The sequence below is a fragment of the Cladophialophora immunda genome (assembly GCF_000835495.1).
Source record: "Cladophialophora immunda strain CBS 83496 unplaced genomic scaffold supercont1.2, whole genome shotgun sequence".
In the NCBI taxonomy this organism is placed as follows: domain Eukaryota; kingdom Fungi; phylum Ascomycota; class Eurotiomycetes; order Chaetothyriales; family Herpotrichiellaceae; genus Cladophialophora; species Cladophialophora immunda.
Window position 1 is genome coordinate 1748524 of NW_015622542.1, and position 15240 is coordinate 1763763.

The 15240-nt window shown below is 55.6% G+C and overlaps 4 protein-coding genes across 5 annotated transcripts; 2 read left to right on the forward strand and 2 right to left on the reverse strand.

The window, feature by feature from the left end:
• Positions 1-3102: 3102 nt before the first annotated feature.
• On the forward strand, positions 3103-6714 carry PV07_02928 (uncharacterized protein). Its single transcript, XM_016389579.1, has 2 exons — positions 3103-4485; positions 4545-6714. Exons 1-2 carry the CDS (start codon positions 3704-3706, stop codon positions 5668-5670), a joined length of 1908 nt encoding a protein of 635 aa, XP_016251481.1. The 5' UTR covers positions 3103-3703; the 3' UTR covers positions 5671-6714.
• Positions 6577-9820, reverse strand: PV07_02929. Of its 2 annotated transcripts, XM_016389581.1 has the most exons (3): positions 8552-9820; positions 7986-8050; positions 6577-7558 (listed from the first exon to the last, which is right to left on the reverse strand). In XM_016389581.1, exons 1-3 carry the CDS (start codon positions 9542-9544, stop codon positions 7525-7527), a joined length of 1092 nt encoding a protein of 363 aa, XP_016251483.1. In that variant the 5' UTR covers positions 9545-9820; the 3' UTR covers positions 6577-7524. The 2 variants fall into 2 exon arrangements, with proteins under 2 accessions (XP_016251483.1, XP_016251482.1); XM_016389580.1 differs by having other exon boundaries at positions 7986-9820.
• Positions 8530-12437, forward strand: PV07_02930 (uncharacterized protein). The gene has a single exon (XM_016389582.1). It carries the CDS (start codon positions 10276-10278, stop codon positions 11686-11688), a length of 1413 nt encoding a protein of 470 aa, XP_016251484.1. The 5' UTR covers positions 8530-10275; the 3' UTR covers positions 11689-12437.
• PV07_02931 (uncharacterized protein) lies at positions 12194-14981 on the reverse strand. The gene has a single exon (XM_016389583.1). It carries the CDS (start codon positions 14880-14882, stop codon positions 13008-13010), a length of 1875 nt encoding a protein of 624 aa, XP_016251485.1. The 5' UTR covers positions 14883-14981; the 3' UTR covers positions 12194-13007.
• Between the last annotated feature and the right edge of the window lie 259 nt (positions 14982-15240).

Genomic DNA, 15240 nt, shown 5'->3' on the forward strand with positions numbered 1-15240 from the left:
GAAATAGTCTCTTCACGCCGCAGATCGTGGTCGATGGCGCCTCTGATGGAATTGGGGCAACAAAGGAGAATATCGACCAGGTCATCATGAAAGCGATGGAACTGCGAAATGGGATGAATTGGGCGCTCGGCATTGACCGGGTGGGAAACGAGCTGAGGCTCGCGTCTGAGGTACCAGAAGCGGATATGGTGTATGATGTGTTGATCGTCAAGTACGATCCCATGGTTCAGACTGTCAAGCCTCGTGCTGGCCCGAACAAGTCGAAGAAGATCCCTCATCGCAACATCGTCAAGGAGCTGATGAAGATCGGAGAGTGGAACGGCGGTATTTCGAGAGTCATGTTGCCGAACTTCAAGAAGGACGGATTCGAAAGGGTTGCTCTGGTGCAGGGAGGGCCTGGAGGTCCGATCATCGCTGCTCTGAAATTGTAGGCGTTGAGTGTCTGTAACCGATTACATTTGTTTAGCAGTCTCTCTCAATAGCGAATCCACGGCGCAGAAAGCTGATCGCTGTATTGCCCCATAAAAAACACTTGAGGGATCTTGTTGGGCCACTGAAAACGAATGTTCTTGCCGTCCCAGCTCGATAATCAACAACTACAAAGATTTGTGAATGTATTCGGCACAGTAGAGAAGGCAATGCTGGGCGGGAAGCTCATTGTTCAAATGTCCAACGAATGGCGGGTGGCCAGCATTGACTTCCAGGAGGCTTCTCGGAAGCAAGAAACAGCGCATAAGGGGGCAAAGGGGGAAGCCCAATCCCACCTCAGTCGCCATGTAGGAGGCGTAGATCTACTCGTCACGAGGAAACGTACGCTGTGGCAGACGAGAAGGCAGAACAATACTGCGCGATAAGCTGTACCGAGGACACACAGTCTTTGCCGGAAAGGACAAGTCCCCGAATAAAGTCCATCAACTGTCGTAGGAGACCGACGGCCAACCTCCAACTTTCACAGCCCTGCAAATGTTTCGCTGCTGCCAACAGCGTGGCTGGGGGTGTCGAATGGGTGCTGACGTGACTCACAGAAGGATATGGGTGTAGTGGCCACGGATATCCCACGCATCCACTCGAAGAGGCCAGGCATCTTGAGATAGGATACGGAGTTCGCCTTCTTTTCTTCTCACTTCATTTGTATGCAATGGCGGATATAGCCCATGTCGGTGGTAGCGGTTGCTTCCGTCTCGTCGTCCAAACTCATGTCCAAAGGGCCCTGTTGAAGCATGAGCGCACATTGGTAATCGAGCGGGTCACATCTTCTCTCGTGTACTGGGCGTGGGCTTTGACGCGGCACCTTGAATGCCTGTGGGCGTCACGTGAGTGGCCATGGGATTGGGCATCGAACCTTGGTGGTCTGTGTTGGGCTTCGCCCTTCCCAGCATCCAGTGTCCAGCATGCAGCGAGAGATGCAGGGGTCAGGGCCCGCAAACATTCTGTTCTATTCAGAGTCTCCAGTGAGACCTTTTCCAGCTAGTGTGGATTGAGGGCGAGGGCGGTCAGGTTCGAGGACACAGTGCAGAAGCAAATCATGAGATTGAGGATCACCGGACTGTGGGCGGTCAACATCTGGGGGGCTTTAGGGTTGCGGCGGCAGCGAGGAAATCGGGAGATGGCCAGAGGGGACCGGGATATGACAAATTTACTGAAAGCATAAGCAAAAGCAGGACTTGTACTTGTAGTAGAGGTGAAAAGAATGCCGTGATGGATTCGCTTCGAAATGGATTGATGAGCGTTGGGAGATCGACAGACGAGATCTGTCTAGGCCCTGGAAGGGAAAAAATGGCACAGTCTGACAGAGAATAGACGCCATCTCGGAATCTAACCAGTCACTCAATAGCGACGAAGTGGCCCCCCAGATCAAATAGCTTATGTTGTTAATTAAGGGTAAGGATACCATCATGCCTAAGGACAGGATAAATGCCCTTTTCAATGATGGTTACCTTCTTCAGTCAATAATGAATCATTTCTCTGTGTATTTCTCGTCAGACTGTGCCACTTATTGTTGACATCGGCTCGCTGCGTTGCCAAGCTGAGGGATGGATCGGTGGCCCCCCAAATCGCCGCAGCCTGGACAGGAAGGTCAGGAGGGCGATTCACAAGGACAAGTGCAAGCGTGATGTGATGTGCAGCTACGAGTCAAGGCCCGTGCCGGCCGAGCACAATGCTCCCAGCCCCCCAGCGCCGCCCATCGCTACAAGAACCACAAGGGGGGAAGCGAACCGAGCCTAGAGAGCAAACAGTTAAGCCTAGTGGCCTGGAAGCCAGCCCCCGGGAAGCAAGGCCCATGCCGCCATCTTTGTTTGTTTTTCCCAGCTCGCCAGGCACGCAGGCCATCGGCTGAGCAGGTCACGTCGCGTACAATCTGGGACCATCACTTCTGAGCATTGTCATGGTCGGAATGGGACGCGGTTTGGCCTCTTGGTCATCCGCATCTCCTCTTGGGTCACTGGTCCGTCTCTTTGTCTTCTGACCTCTGGCCTCATCATGCTCTTTCTGGCCCGGCTGGCGAGGTTCGAGGGCTCGGGGGTCGCAGGTTGCTGGTTTGCTGGTTGCTGGTCGCTTCAGACACCACCCGCCAAAGCCACCAAAGGACCACGGGTGAGGACCACTCTCGTGGGCTCGATTCGGCAAAGGGGAGCAACGGGGTGCTCACATTCTGAGGCGGACGAGATCCCATTCGTGCCTAATCAGGAGAAGTCAAGCAGAGGGCAAAAAAGCTGAAAAGCTGAAGCGACCTAAAAGGTGGTCGCATGAAGGGTGGCCGTTGGGCGGAGTCGCTGGCAGCCAGTCTCGTGGCGCGGGAGCAAGCAAACTTCCTGCACGCTGCACGCACCGCGACTCCGGCCACTGCTACTGGCACTGGGGGACAATCGCTGCCCAAAAAACGAAGCAGACCAAACGGCAGGTGAAGAAGGGGGAAAAAGGGAAAAAAGCACAAGCCCCGAGTGCCAGTGCTTGGGGATTCGCAGAGCATCCAATCCATACCCTGGCTCCATCTCGTCCGCCCAACCATGGCTTCCTCTCTCCTCGTGTCCTGTTCGAGGGCCTCCTCGCTGCTTTTTGCTACGCTCCCTCTCTCCCCTCTCACTGTGCGTGTGTGGAAGGGGGAAAAAAGGGCCCTGGCAAAGGGCCAATTCAGACTGGAGACCTTTCCGGCGCCCTCTTCCTCTCTTCCTCACTCTCTCCACCCAGGAATTCTCCCTCTTGGTCGATTCCCTCCCTCGGTCCAGTTGCAACTCGTCGCTCCTCTCACCCTCCCTGCCTCTCACATCACCCGTCCCAGACCCGTCCAAAGACCGGAAAATGGGGCATTGACGGTTCCTCGTCAGGCTCCATGTTTCTGATCTTGGATCCCTTGCCCCTCCGCCTCTTCTCCCACTGGTATTGTATTGTACCGGACCAGTGCTGCTTGGTCCTGCTCGCAATACATAGTACTAAACCCGCTGCATCTCCCTCCTCCCTTTCCATCTCTGAACATCTGACATACTCTTTGACTCTGAAGTTCAAACACTATCAATATGCTCTTTGCGGCTGGCTCTCTCACCCACTGCTGAAGACTTGACACTTTCGTTGTGAAGAGAAAACCCAACACCCTCCCACCAAGTGCCTTTTCCCCACCTTTTCGCTCACCGCCACTTAGTCCATCCATTCTATCGGCACAACAACAAAAACCAATTTATCGTCGATTGCCATCTCTGTCGCACCTATGGCGATGCAATATCAGCCCCAAACTTACTACCCTTACGGGCAGCCTCAGTGGCCTGAGGACGTCAAACCCGCTCTCACCGAAGACGATTCCTCCTCGATCCTCGACGACAAGGTCTTTGAATCCTCCACCCCCGCCGACATGGCAGCTGCTGCCGATGCCTCTGACAATCGACGGCCTTCAGTCCCCAAGCTGGAGGATGACTATCCCGCATCTGCCCATGTCTGGCAGGAGAGGCCGCATGGAGTCATGGGCCCCGTCCGCCATTACTCGCAAAGCTCGCTCCCAATGTCAACCCCCAATGGCCAGTTCTTCAGTCAGATGAACCCTACAAACTGCGGTCCCGGCTTCATGCCAAACCAACCGTGGCACTTGTCCGGGCGGTCTGAAGCGAGCACTCCCACCCCCTTCTTCGGTCCGGTGCAAGAGCCTTTTGAGCAGCAGGTTCAATATACCGGGGGCCCAGTCACCTTTTCGGGTTTCCCGCAGCAAGACCCTGCCTCTGCCGTTTCCATGTCGCCGCAGTCCAGTCAAGGCGGATGGGCTTCGACCACTTCGTCAGATGCTGCCGAGTCGAGTCGCATGCTACGACACAGATACAGACCTGCGTCCCCACTGCTGGTGCTGAGGTCCGACGGTATCAGGAAGAAGAATGCCAAATTCGAGATCCCTCCCGAACGAAACATCAACACCATTGACGCCTTGATCAACTCGACCACCAACGAGGAGGAGAAGAAGGAGCTCAAACAGCAGAAACGTTTGCTGCGAAATCGTCAAGCCGCGTATGTATCATCCCTAACCCCTTCGGTCGTCGTTGGCCTTCTAACCATCTTTTCCGCAGACTGGATTCTCGCATGCGCAAGAAGCAAAATGCCGAGAAGTTGGAACAAGACAAGAAGCTTCTCATCAGCCAGAAGAACGACCTGGAGGAAGTCATTGGCCAACTCGAGAACGCTCTCAACCATGAAAGACAACAGTGGATCCTCGAACGTCAGCGGCTCGAGGAGTGTATTTCGGAGCTGAAGTATCAGAACGAGGATCTGATTCGGACGTCGACTCTGGAGACCGGCGAGCTTCGACGAATGAACACCATCCTGAGGGACACCGTCCGGGAACTCGAACGCAACCAACATGCGCGTGCCTATGCCCCCAACCCGTCGGACGCCTTCTCGCACGACTTTTCGAACTTCAAGGATCTCGGGCTGGAGGACCAGTGGAACGACGAGTTCGGCCTGATGGGCAACGAAGACATGAAGATGGAGGAATCCGAGTCGTTGCAGCGACAAGCCACCCCCAGACCTACCACCTCTTCGACCCAGCCGAACACTACCACCAAGTCTGATGTCAAGGTCGACGCCACCTTCAGCTGGGAGACTTTTTACATGTGCTTGTTGTCCGGCGCCTTCATCATGTCGCAAGCCGGATCACGAGCCGCCAGTGCCGCGTCCTCTGTTGCCGTCGTGGCACCCAACATGCCTGCTCTCTCCGACGAATATCGCGCTGAGGCCGGCAACGTGCTCCAGGCGGTCCTTGCCTCCGGGCCCGAGGTCACACACGAGGTTCTCCCCAGCCGGCCCGCCCCTTCGCTAGACAACAACGGCTTTCCCCACGCACTCTCGGGTGTGTCTGGCATGACCCCTCAGCCCTCCGACACTCCACTCGGCAATCTCCACGCGTCCCTCACCACGCCATCTCGCCGCCAACAAGCTGCCGCGGCCTTCTCCCTCTCCGCCGCCTCCTACAACCACATTAGCAGTCCCGACTGCGCTTTCGACGACGATGACGATGTGGTCGAAGTCAAACCGACCCGACTGCAACAACTGTTCGCGGACATGCAAGCTGAGAGGGACGGCCTCGAGAAGATGAGCGGCCTCGGCGGCAAAGCCCGGGAACGGAGCGTGCTCCTCGACCGCGTCCCCGAGAAAGTCCTACGAGATTTCCGCGAAATGATAGCCAGGGTCGAGTAAAAGAGCCAGACACACTCTCCAGGAAAGGCTCTACGATCTCTCTGGAACGACCGGCACGAGAAAATTTGTTACAAATCCGAACCAGAACTTTCTCTCTCTCTCTCATCACAGAGGGGGTTTCTTGTTCGGAGTGGTGGAAAATCTTTCCCTTTATGGTTCTTTCTATTCGTCGTCGTCTCTCTCTCTCTCTCTCTCTCTCTCTTTTTGTGGAGCTACATTCTCTCCCTCTTCAGACGGAACAGGGTCTGATGATGAAGACCAAACACAAACCTACGAAAGCGAAAAGACTCATATGCTTCAGGGCACAATTTCCTTATCTCTTTCACAACAGTTTAGGGATACTTTTTTTTTGGAATCGGGATCTGGGAATCAGTTGATACGATAGGATTACGACATGATTTTTTTTTTTTTTGATTTTTATGATGACCCAGAAACTTTTTAACGGCCTGCCTATGACATGAAAAAAATTCTTTCCTTTTTATGCTTCCTGCGTTCTTAACTATTTCGGGATGGAATTGAAGTTGGGAGAGGGTGGTGGAAAGTTGCACATACACATAGCTATGACAAAGTCATGAGGTTCAGGTGGGGAAAGGGGAAGGAGACAAGCAAGATACAAGGGGGAGGAAACGACAGGAAACCATGAGGCCTGAGTTATCAGGAGAAAGACGACCCGACAAAGGGAACGGCTTTATTGGACCAGATGACGCTCCAAGGGAGCAAATGAAAGGATAGGGACCGAGCACAGGGAAATAAGCCACAGATATGGCTGGGCTGGGTGGATGGATCGATGAAAGGATGAAACTTGAGGGCAAATCAAGAGCCTTCGCAACGATGTTACGACCAAAACGACCAGACGTACAGTTTTATAACGCCTTCTCATATAGCAACCGTATAAACATGCCTCGGGCAAGAATAAGACACAGGAAAGGGCACCGAGCACAGTGTCTCGAGCACAGCAGATAGGATCGTTGGAATGGGAAACGAGGCCCACTTGCGAGCTCTTTCAATGACAATCCAAAGTGTTCTGAATTCTATATCGTATCCCAATATAAGACCATCTCTCTAGAGCTGGGTGTCGAGAAAGGAAGCCAAACAGGCTCGAAGATTTCGAGGGCCCAAACCCGCCGGGCGGCCAGCCGTGTGAACATTCTGTCACGGGCATGTGCTTTGCCTTGCTTTGACGTCTCTTGTTTCACCGAGCTTGCTCGCTTGGAGCTTGACCATCCATATTCAACCAAGTCGACGGGCACCACTCTTCGGTGATGGCCGTGATAAACTTCAATGGTCCGCGGTCTGACCAAGGAAAGGCAACATTGATGGGACCTTTCGTGTCCTGAAAGAACCGCGCGGCCAGAACGGACCATCGTGATCAGATGTTCATCCCCGGACTAAGGGACGAGAAGAGACACAGTTCCCTCCAAGTCCCCTGCGTCATGCAGGCACGGCCTCACCCACCTCCACAACGGCTGACCAACAACTTGACCTAGATTGCAGGGAAAGGGCCGTGGCGCTGCCCATGTCTACCCTTGTGCCTGGGCGTTTCACGGGTCGAATCCTTTCTGAAGTTAGATATCAACAAGTGGCAACAGGAGAGCACTGTAGAGCTGTCGCCCGATCTGGGTTGCCTGGGCAGACCGCAGGCGAGGGATGCAAGAACAGGGCAGATAGGCCCCAAGCAGCCAGTCGTGGGCAAGGTCATTATTCATTTTGCTTATCTGTTGTCGGGTTCATCGGCTCCCTCGTCTCGATTTTGAGTCATATCGCGCAGCTTTCCTGGTTTCTGGATCGAGAGATCATCAGGCCATCGTCCAAGGTGACCTCGACATGCTACTGAGGATGGTCAAGGCCACGGTCTCATTTTGGTGGATCATATTTCTCCTTCCAAATCCTGACAATCACAAACACCAAGACGTCAGCACATAGTCACGCATCACCGCTCTTTGTCCGGGTCACTAATGAAACATTGTTCGTTCTCGTTGAGGTCAAGAGCCGGTCCGTTCAATGCCTTGGATTGTTACGCCTCATCGAGGACTGCGGCCCAGCCACCTCGCCTTTGAGAGTTGGAGCGTTGAGCACGAACCATTTCGCAGGGTTGATGGTGGAGGACCGGGTCGCCGAACAGGTCGCATAAGTGTCTCCAAAGTTTGACCGCCAATCAGGCATCTCTTGGCATCGAGGTATAGGACACCGCCGGAATTTCGACCCAATTCGTGTGAAAATAGGCAGAGCGGGTGTGATGAAGGGCCCAGGCGAGGGGCGTAGGTGATCGGGTGATAGGCAATTCTGGGACAAAATGACATGAGACCATGACTTACCAGGAATTTCCCAACGTCTTTGCACCATTCTTTTCGGCCAATCTGAGAAGTTGTGCCGCTTTAAACTATGTCGCAAGCCCCATGTGTTAGTAGCCATATATTTCTCCGAGAGAAACATCGATCGTGATTCGCGGAGTTCAGCATGACTTGAGACTAATGCAAGGTACGGGGACAAGGGGGCTGAGGCTGGCTGCTGAGTGGACGAGGGCCTTCTGCATTGCTGCCCAAAGTGAAGCTGCCATTGAGAGGGAGCTGTATTTGGGTATTTCGCGTATTTGGGGGCCGCACGACGCCCAAGTTTGTGTCAGAAGGGCCCCCTCCAAGTAATAGCACTCCCGATATGGGTCAGACTGCGTTACACCCGAACCTCCATGGTCGGACCGCTTTCGGGGGCGGATGAGGCTCAGCTGGGCTGCTGCTGCTGCCGCCGCCGCTGCCGTCCATCACGTGTCAAGAGGGAAAGGGGGGGGTACGCGTTGATCGAGAGACGCAGATATCCCAAGGCGCCTGCGGTATTTTGGGCTTCCAAGCAAAGCTTTGAGGAAGAAAAAAGCGCGGAAACTCACCTTGTCCTTTTTGCCCCCAAATCCTTCGAGGTAGCACCACGCAGCTTCGTTCATGGCATCCGTATCTCCTAGATTTGCCGCCGTCTCGTAATACTGCCTTGCTGCAACTTTGTCGACCGGAACTCCCCAGCCGTGGCGGAAGCAGTTTGCCAACTCGAAGATTGCAAGCACCAGCTCGCCCTTGGCGGCGCCTCCCTTTTTCATTCCGGCTTTCAAAGCATCAGATTCAATGGTGGCAGAGTTGGACGCTGCAGCTGACAAATAGGTGACTGCTTTTGCAGGATCAGGCTCACAGCCCCAGCCATGCCGCAGCGACAGGCCGTAGAGGACTTGGGATAAGACGTTGCCTGACTCTGCAAGTTGGTGGAACATTTCGGTTGCCTCCTTGAGGTCACCAGACTCGTGGAGCTGGATTGCTTTCTGGATGTCAATGTCGCTCTCTGGGTCGTTTATGCTTCGAGGCCGCGATGGAGATTGCCCAGGGAGGCCCAAATTGAGCGTCTCTAGCTCGCCTGTCAAAGAATGAGCTGGCATGGCAGGGCTTTTGCTCGCCAAAATGGTCGCACGTTCCTCCCACTTCGCTTCTGTCTCTTGACGATCACCAGATTCGGCATATGTTTCGTCAATTTCGGGGAGATCAGAAGGCAGATTGACCGAGCTCGTGCTCGCAGAACGATCCCTATTCAGATGCAGCCGCTCAGACAGGCGTCGATGTTCCTTCTTTTCTTTCTCTGGGGAAGACACGTCGGCAGCACCGGGACTGTGGCTCTTTCGGAATCGACCAAATGAGCGTCTCGATGGAGAAGGACTCTTGGGTTCGACGGACGCAGCGAGCTCTGGGTCATCCTCAAATCCAGGAGGCTTGATGTATTCTTCTGTATGCGTGTCGGTGCGGACAAAGGTGAATTCGGTCGCCTGAGGCAGGGGAGGCGGTTGAAAAGCGACATCACTATCGATCTTGTCCTTCTTCTTGAGCAAGTCTCTCAGAGGCATTGTAGGCGGTAGCGGTGGATGGGGGAGAGTCTCTAGGGTGGAATCGACACAGATTGTGGGGTGGGTGGAAGGGCTTTTGAGGAAGAGCTGGCGGGCGAAGGTGGTCAGGAGATGCTGCGATATTGACAGTACCTCTTAATATGCATGCAGGACTTCCACATGAGGATGCGAGGCAGAAGAGTTGGATGCGACTGCGTTGCGGCTGTGCGAGCGGTTACTGGCGAGCTGGGGGTGAGATTGGCAGTGGTGGCAGCGTTTGTTGGTGTCTTGGAAGGGGGAATTTGACGGCGTGTCTTGAGGCATGGCGGTGCACGGGGGCCTAAACAACCACCCCGACAGCTACCTATTTCTCTACCTACAATTCACCATTCCCACAGCTGCTAGATGGCGATCATGCGCTCTGGTGGCCATTGAGCGTTCAATCAGTTCTGCGCCCGGCGCAGCCTCCTGCTCTTCAATCCCCCTTGCATCCACGGCGCCATATTGTTGTTTGTGACACCCACTGACAGGCTTGGGTTCCCTGCCAGGGATGAAACATTTGGCTCGAAGCAGCCAAGTGAGGGGCAGTGAGCAATGGCCACGCTGCCCTGCTGAGAGATTGGCGAAGTCGAATACTGGCGATCTAGCAACCTACTTTTTACCTCATTCCTCTCCGTCCTCCCTTTGCCATCACTTCTCTGCCATCTGTTCACTTGGACCTCAATCTCAGGAGCTCCCTCTCCAGCCTAGCCATGCAGCTCCTAGATCTGCCCAAGGAAATCCTAGAACATATCTCGTCGTATCTGCCCCCTGCGGACATTGTCCGTCTGGGTCGAACTTGCAAGGCTGCACATGACTTTGTGCGTCCTCAAAACCAGACTCTCTGGAGAGCTGCATTCTTGCATGTCTTTGATGATCCGAATGATGCTTGGTCCATGATGCCCGGCCACACGCCACTGGCAACAGAGCGCCAGTGGGATTGGCACCATGAACTTTATACAAGACTAATGGCGCTGCGAGGTGTCCAGTCAAAACAGTGTGGGTTTGACAGTCAGGCTGAAGCCTATCTCACCACCCTACTCGACATCCGCGACACGGCCAAATTCGAACTCAATGCTCGGGACATTGCTAGTGGCAAAGTTCCCCGAGAGGACGACCGGACAACTTCACTGAACCTCCAAGTCCTCTCCGCCCTGACCGCCCATCGAGATGGCATCGAAAGTCTCATCCACGATACGGGAATGCAGAGGACGCTGCGGCACGCCAGATCTGACGAGCGTCTGTTGGGTGCGACACTGCGGTTCACCAGGAGCATGGCCGCGAGCACAAATGACCAGAACCGGCCCGAATCCGCCTCAAGGCTCCATGTGTTTTACGGTCTGACTACTCGTGAGCGCATCGAGCACCGGGCTAGAGGTGCGGCCAGGCGGAAAGTGTACAATTGGAGTATGAGCGGACCGGACAATGAATACAGCCCCTTTCGGCGAGATGGCAGCGGCACGGTCGACTGGTCGCTCCTCGAGGCGATAGTCAGCGTCATCAGCCGCAACTTTTCCATGTGTGTCGAAGGCCGCCTCGCCCTGCCTCAAGGTTTCTGTTATTCTCTGCCGCACCGTACACTGGCCGACCCGACCAGCCCCAATGACTGGGCCCGGGTCACCGGGACGTGGCTGGGGACTTACTCTTGGATCGACCACAATGACCTCGTCGCATTTAACACCTGGAATAATGACATCGCCACTCAGCCGACCCTGGACGACGAACCCGAAGACTGTGGCGAACTGATGAGGCTCGAACTCCGGCTCGACGACACCGTTGCGTCAGATCCACGCCTGGCGACATCGCTTCCCGCGTCTACTGACCTACCCGTGCTACACTTCTCTGGCGTTTCCCACAGCCACACCTCGATGCACCGCCCGGCCATCGGAGTCAGAGGTTGTGCGAGCCTTGTCCCGGGTGGACGAGAGGTAAGGTGGAAATTCATCATCAACTACGCCGGCCATGATCAGTGGCAGTTGGAAGGTGTCCAGCCAGGGGGCATCAGATCCGGGGGCGTGTTTGGGCTGTGGACGCAATGGGATCATGACGAGCTGGGCCCTATCGGACCCTTCTGCTACTTCCCGAGGGAGCTGTGCAAGCCAACCAGCGTTGTGTTGGCTACTTGATGTGCAATGAACGAGCGAGACGAAGTTACGACATTTGACCTTTACATCAGGCGATTTGTGTCCTCCAGAGCCTGCACCAGGAATCGCTTGACGAGTGGTTCCAAGGCCATGCCACGCGCTGCTCCCTCACGTGGTCCTTGACGGTCCGCCATGATCTATCGTCATCAGTTCCGGGATAACTTAGAGATCGCCATGTCCTCACATTTGCATGGGATCAGCCGGGCCCGACGTCGAAAAGCCGACACTCAGGATCGCCCGTCCTGGGGTCTCGGTACCCCCTTTGAGCAAGCACCATTCGATATATCGGCCAGACTCGTTCAATTTATCGTCATTCCATATACAATGCAGCTTTTGTCTTCTCGGTGCTTGGATAGCTAGTTGGTCTTCAGCGAGACACATGGTCGGGAGGCAAGCAGGAAGTCGCTCTTTCGGCACATCGGAGTCCGCGAAGTTCGTTTGTAAGAACAGACGCTATAGAAAACTGGCATATACTAGCCTTGGGCAGCCATTGTTGGAATCTGTCCGAGCATTGGATGTTGGATGTTGGATGGGAGTGGGAGTGGGATGTATCATATGTAGCATTCTCGTTGTCAAAGGGTCTTGGGAAAGTCGAGGTGACGGAGTTTGAGAGTGACGGGCAGAAACTCGCAGGGCATGCATGATGTTACGAAGATTTTCGACTCCCATCCCCTTTCCGCGCAGGCAATGCCATACCATGGCTCGCGGCAAATATAATCTTAGTCTCCTTCCATTCCCTGCCGCTTCACCATCTATCTCCTCGTATTAGGCTCTAGTATGTCCTCCTCGTGGCGACCAGGCCCGCTCAGCTGTGAAGGCGGCGTTCCTTACGGGGTGTCCAATTATGCGCTGCTGATGCTGCTGCGAGTGCGACGGTGTGCTTGGGTCGTTCCGCACTCTCTGCTGGGACGCCGACATTGCCCCCACGTTCGCGCATATATTTGCCTGTTACTACCATGGAAGGCTGGGCCGGGACCAAAAAGGAGGCCTGATTCCACGATGCGGGAAGCGGGAAGCAGGAAGCGGGTAGGGTATACAAGGTATTCATCCCCCCCTCTCCCATCCAGCAGGAAGTAGCGCGCAAGAGTGAGAGCCCCGACACCCAAGGCACAGTTTCCGACGGCGGCCTGGAAATCTGCCTCACTGACTAGACTTAAAGTCGGTATCCCTCGAAATTTCTCGCTGAGGGTTTTTGTCCAATTCCTCGACCACCGCGGGGACAAGCTGAGCATGGAGGCCACAGGCCTAGACAGGGCCATTTTTTTTTGGCCCGTTATATATAAACTCAGAGGAGTCCCGCGTCAAAGCAGCCTCCTCAACGTCGCATCCTGGAGGCGCGGACAGTACAAGTACCTCTCGGCCAGGAAGGTCGCGACGTCGTCGAACCCTTCGAAGCCCAGCGTCCGTGCCAGCTTCGCGAATCCGGCCGTGAAGAGTCCACTCCCACCCGTCGTGTCTTGGGGTCGCGATCCGGTGGCTGAGATCGAGGACGATGGAAGGGGCGGAGCTTGTCGGGCCGCCAGGCTGAGATGGTGCTCCTCAATGTGTGCCCCGACGGAGCAGACCCAGAGCATGTCGTACCTTCGCTCGTCTGCCCGGATGCGCCGGTCGTGCGGTGACGCGCCCTGCGGTCCTGCGACGTCAGGGAACGGAGGGTCCAGGCGCTGGAGGCAGCCAGCCACTTCGGCGAGGAAGATCCGGCTCAGCCGAAACGGCGCGTCGGCGGCGGCGTAATAGTGTTCTTCGAAGATGGCTCGGTCGAAGCAGCGCACCGTCAGGCAAAGGACCGTGTCGAAAGGCACGGGCGGACGATACCCCATGGTGCCGCTGCTGGAACTGCCGCCTGGGTGCCAACCGCCCGCGGTGGACTTGACGGCTTCGTCGATGTCGCACCAGAAACACAGGTTGTGGGCCCGGACGGCAAGCTTGCGCAGCCCTGACCAGCGGAACACCTGCGTGGCTCTCTCATCCCCCGAAGCCGCCAGGACGAGTTTGAGGTCTTCAACACGCAAAAGCTCCCTGACTTGATCGATGGTAACTTGCATGCCGGGGGATATGGTCGATGGCCGAGGACAGGGGCCGCAGACGCAAGCAGGATTCCTCCCGGACATTGAAGGGGGCAGCTCGCCAAAGTCGAATCCTTGTTCAGCCCACGGCCCCGGATCCCACTCGTCGGGATGGAAGATCGGGCGGGAGCGGTTGAACCAGGCGCCCGCCACCTGCGAAAACACCAGGCACTCAGACTGGCCGGGGCCCATGTTCCTCAAGCCTCCCAAGCGATCGACCGCCATCTTCACGCCGGCGAAGTGGATCTGCGCAGCGCCAGCATCTCCCGAAATGACACCGCAGGCCGCGAGCTGCGCGGAAGCACCTCTGATCTGTTGCAGCACATCGAGACCGCCACGTTGGCTGTATCTCTCGAGGAGATGCCGCAGATGCCTCACCGCCCGGAGCTTATGCTGCTCGGCTAGGACGGTCGCACTGTGGTCGCGTTGGCCCCAGGCAAGATGGCGCAAAGCCCTGCTGTGGTGCGCGTGGCTGATGACGGCGTGTACGACGGCGGCAGAATCGAGGATGCTGGGCATGACATTCCACATCCGGTCCAGCAAGGCCGGGTGGTTTCTGCGCATGGAAATCTCGGCGGGCCAGACGATGTCAACCAGACTCTGCCGGTCGTCCTTGACCAGAGAAAGGTCCAAAGCGGTGAATGGGACGGCAGTACAGTCGAACGGGTCAGAGTTTCCCTTGTAAACCGGGATGGTCGTCCGAGTACTCTCAGGAGAGTGGCGGGTCGACCTGTTGCTGAGGAGAGAGTCAGTGCGAGTGTCAGGTTGTCTCGATGAATCCTGATATCCGAGACGCCAGCGTCGCACATGGCAAGACGTACCTCCTCGTTCGCGACTCGGACGAGGCCTGGGTTCTTGCCCGGTGCCGTCCGTAACATGGGGGCATGAGGATGCGATCGCGTCTTGCTGGTTGAAAGCCGGCTTCCTGAATTTCTGAACAGTGACAGCACCCTTCTCGTGAGCAAGCCCAGTGGAATCGACCCGGCGACTTGCGCGATGAGAGACTTTCGCCGCATGAGATCGAGCTTCAGCTCGGATCAGTTCCTTGTCTCTTACGTCGGTGGTAGCTGGTGACGAGTCCACGAAGAGAAATGCCATGGGCGCAGCCATTGGACGGCCACGGGTCAGTGCATGTTCATTCGCCTGAGGAGCGAGTCAGATCATGGCGGTGTGCGAATGCTATTATTCGATCAGTGCTCTCTGTGGCGCCCTCCTTGGTTGTTTGGCACGACGGCAATAGTAAAGACAGGATAGATAGAAAAGCCTCTACCTTGTTGCAGGGATGAACGCATTCACTCCTTGACGCAGATTGTATTCTCGTCCTTGGTGAATGATAGAGCAACAGCGCTCTCTTCTTCGATATTCATCACCAGAAAAGGCGCGGATGATGACCAAAAAGAAAACCTTCAAGACACCAACGCGACAGTCTCTCTTACCGAACACGGCAATAGTCATCAGGGCTGAACAA

Bases quoted from the DNA above. Each gene is read 5' to 3' on its own strand.
- PV07_02930 (XM_016389582.1), top strand. From the start codon at position 10,276: ATGCAGCTCCTAGATCTGCCCAAGGAAATCCTAGAACATATCTCGTCG.
- PV07_02931 (XM_016389583.1), bottom strand. From the start codon at position 14,882: ATGGCTGCGCCCATGGCATTTCTCTTCGTGGACTCGTCACCAGCTACC.
- PV07_02928 (XM_016389579.1), top strand. From the start codon at position 3,704: ATGGCGATGCAATATCAGCCCCAAACTTACTACCCTTACGGGCAGCCT. The intron at 4,486-4,544 runs GTATGTATCATC...TCTTTTCCGCAG, and splicing joins CTGCGAAATCGTCAAGCCGC to ACTGGATTCTCGCATGCGCA.
- PV07_02929 (XM_016389580.1), bottom strand. From the start codon at position 9,544: ATGCCTCTGAGAGACTTGCTCAAGAAGAAGGACAAGATCGATAGTGAT.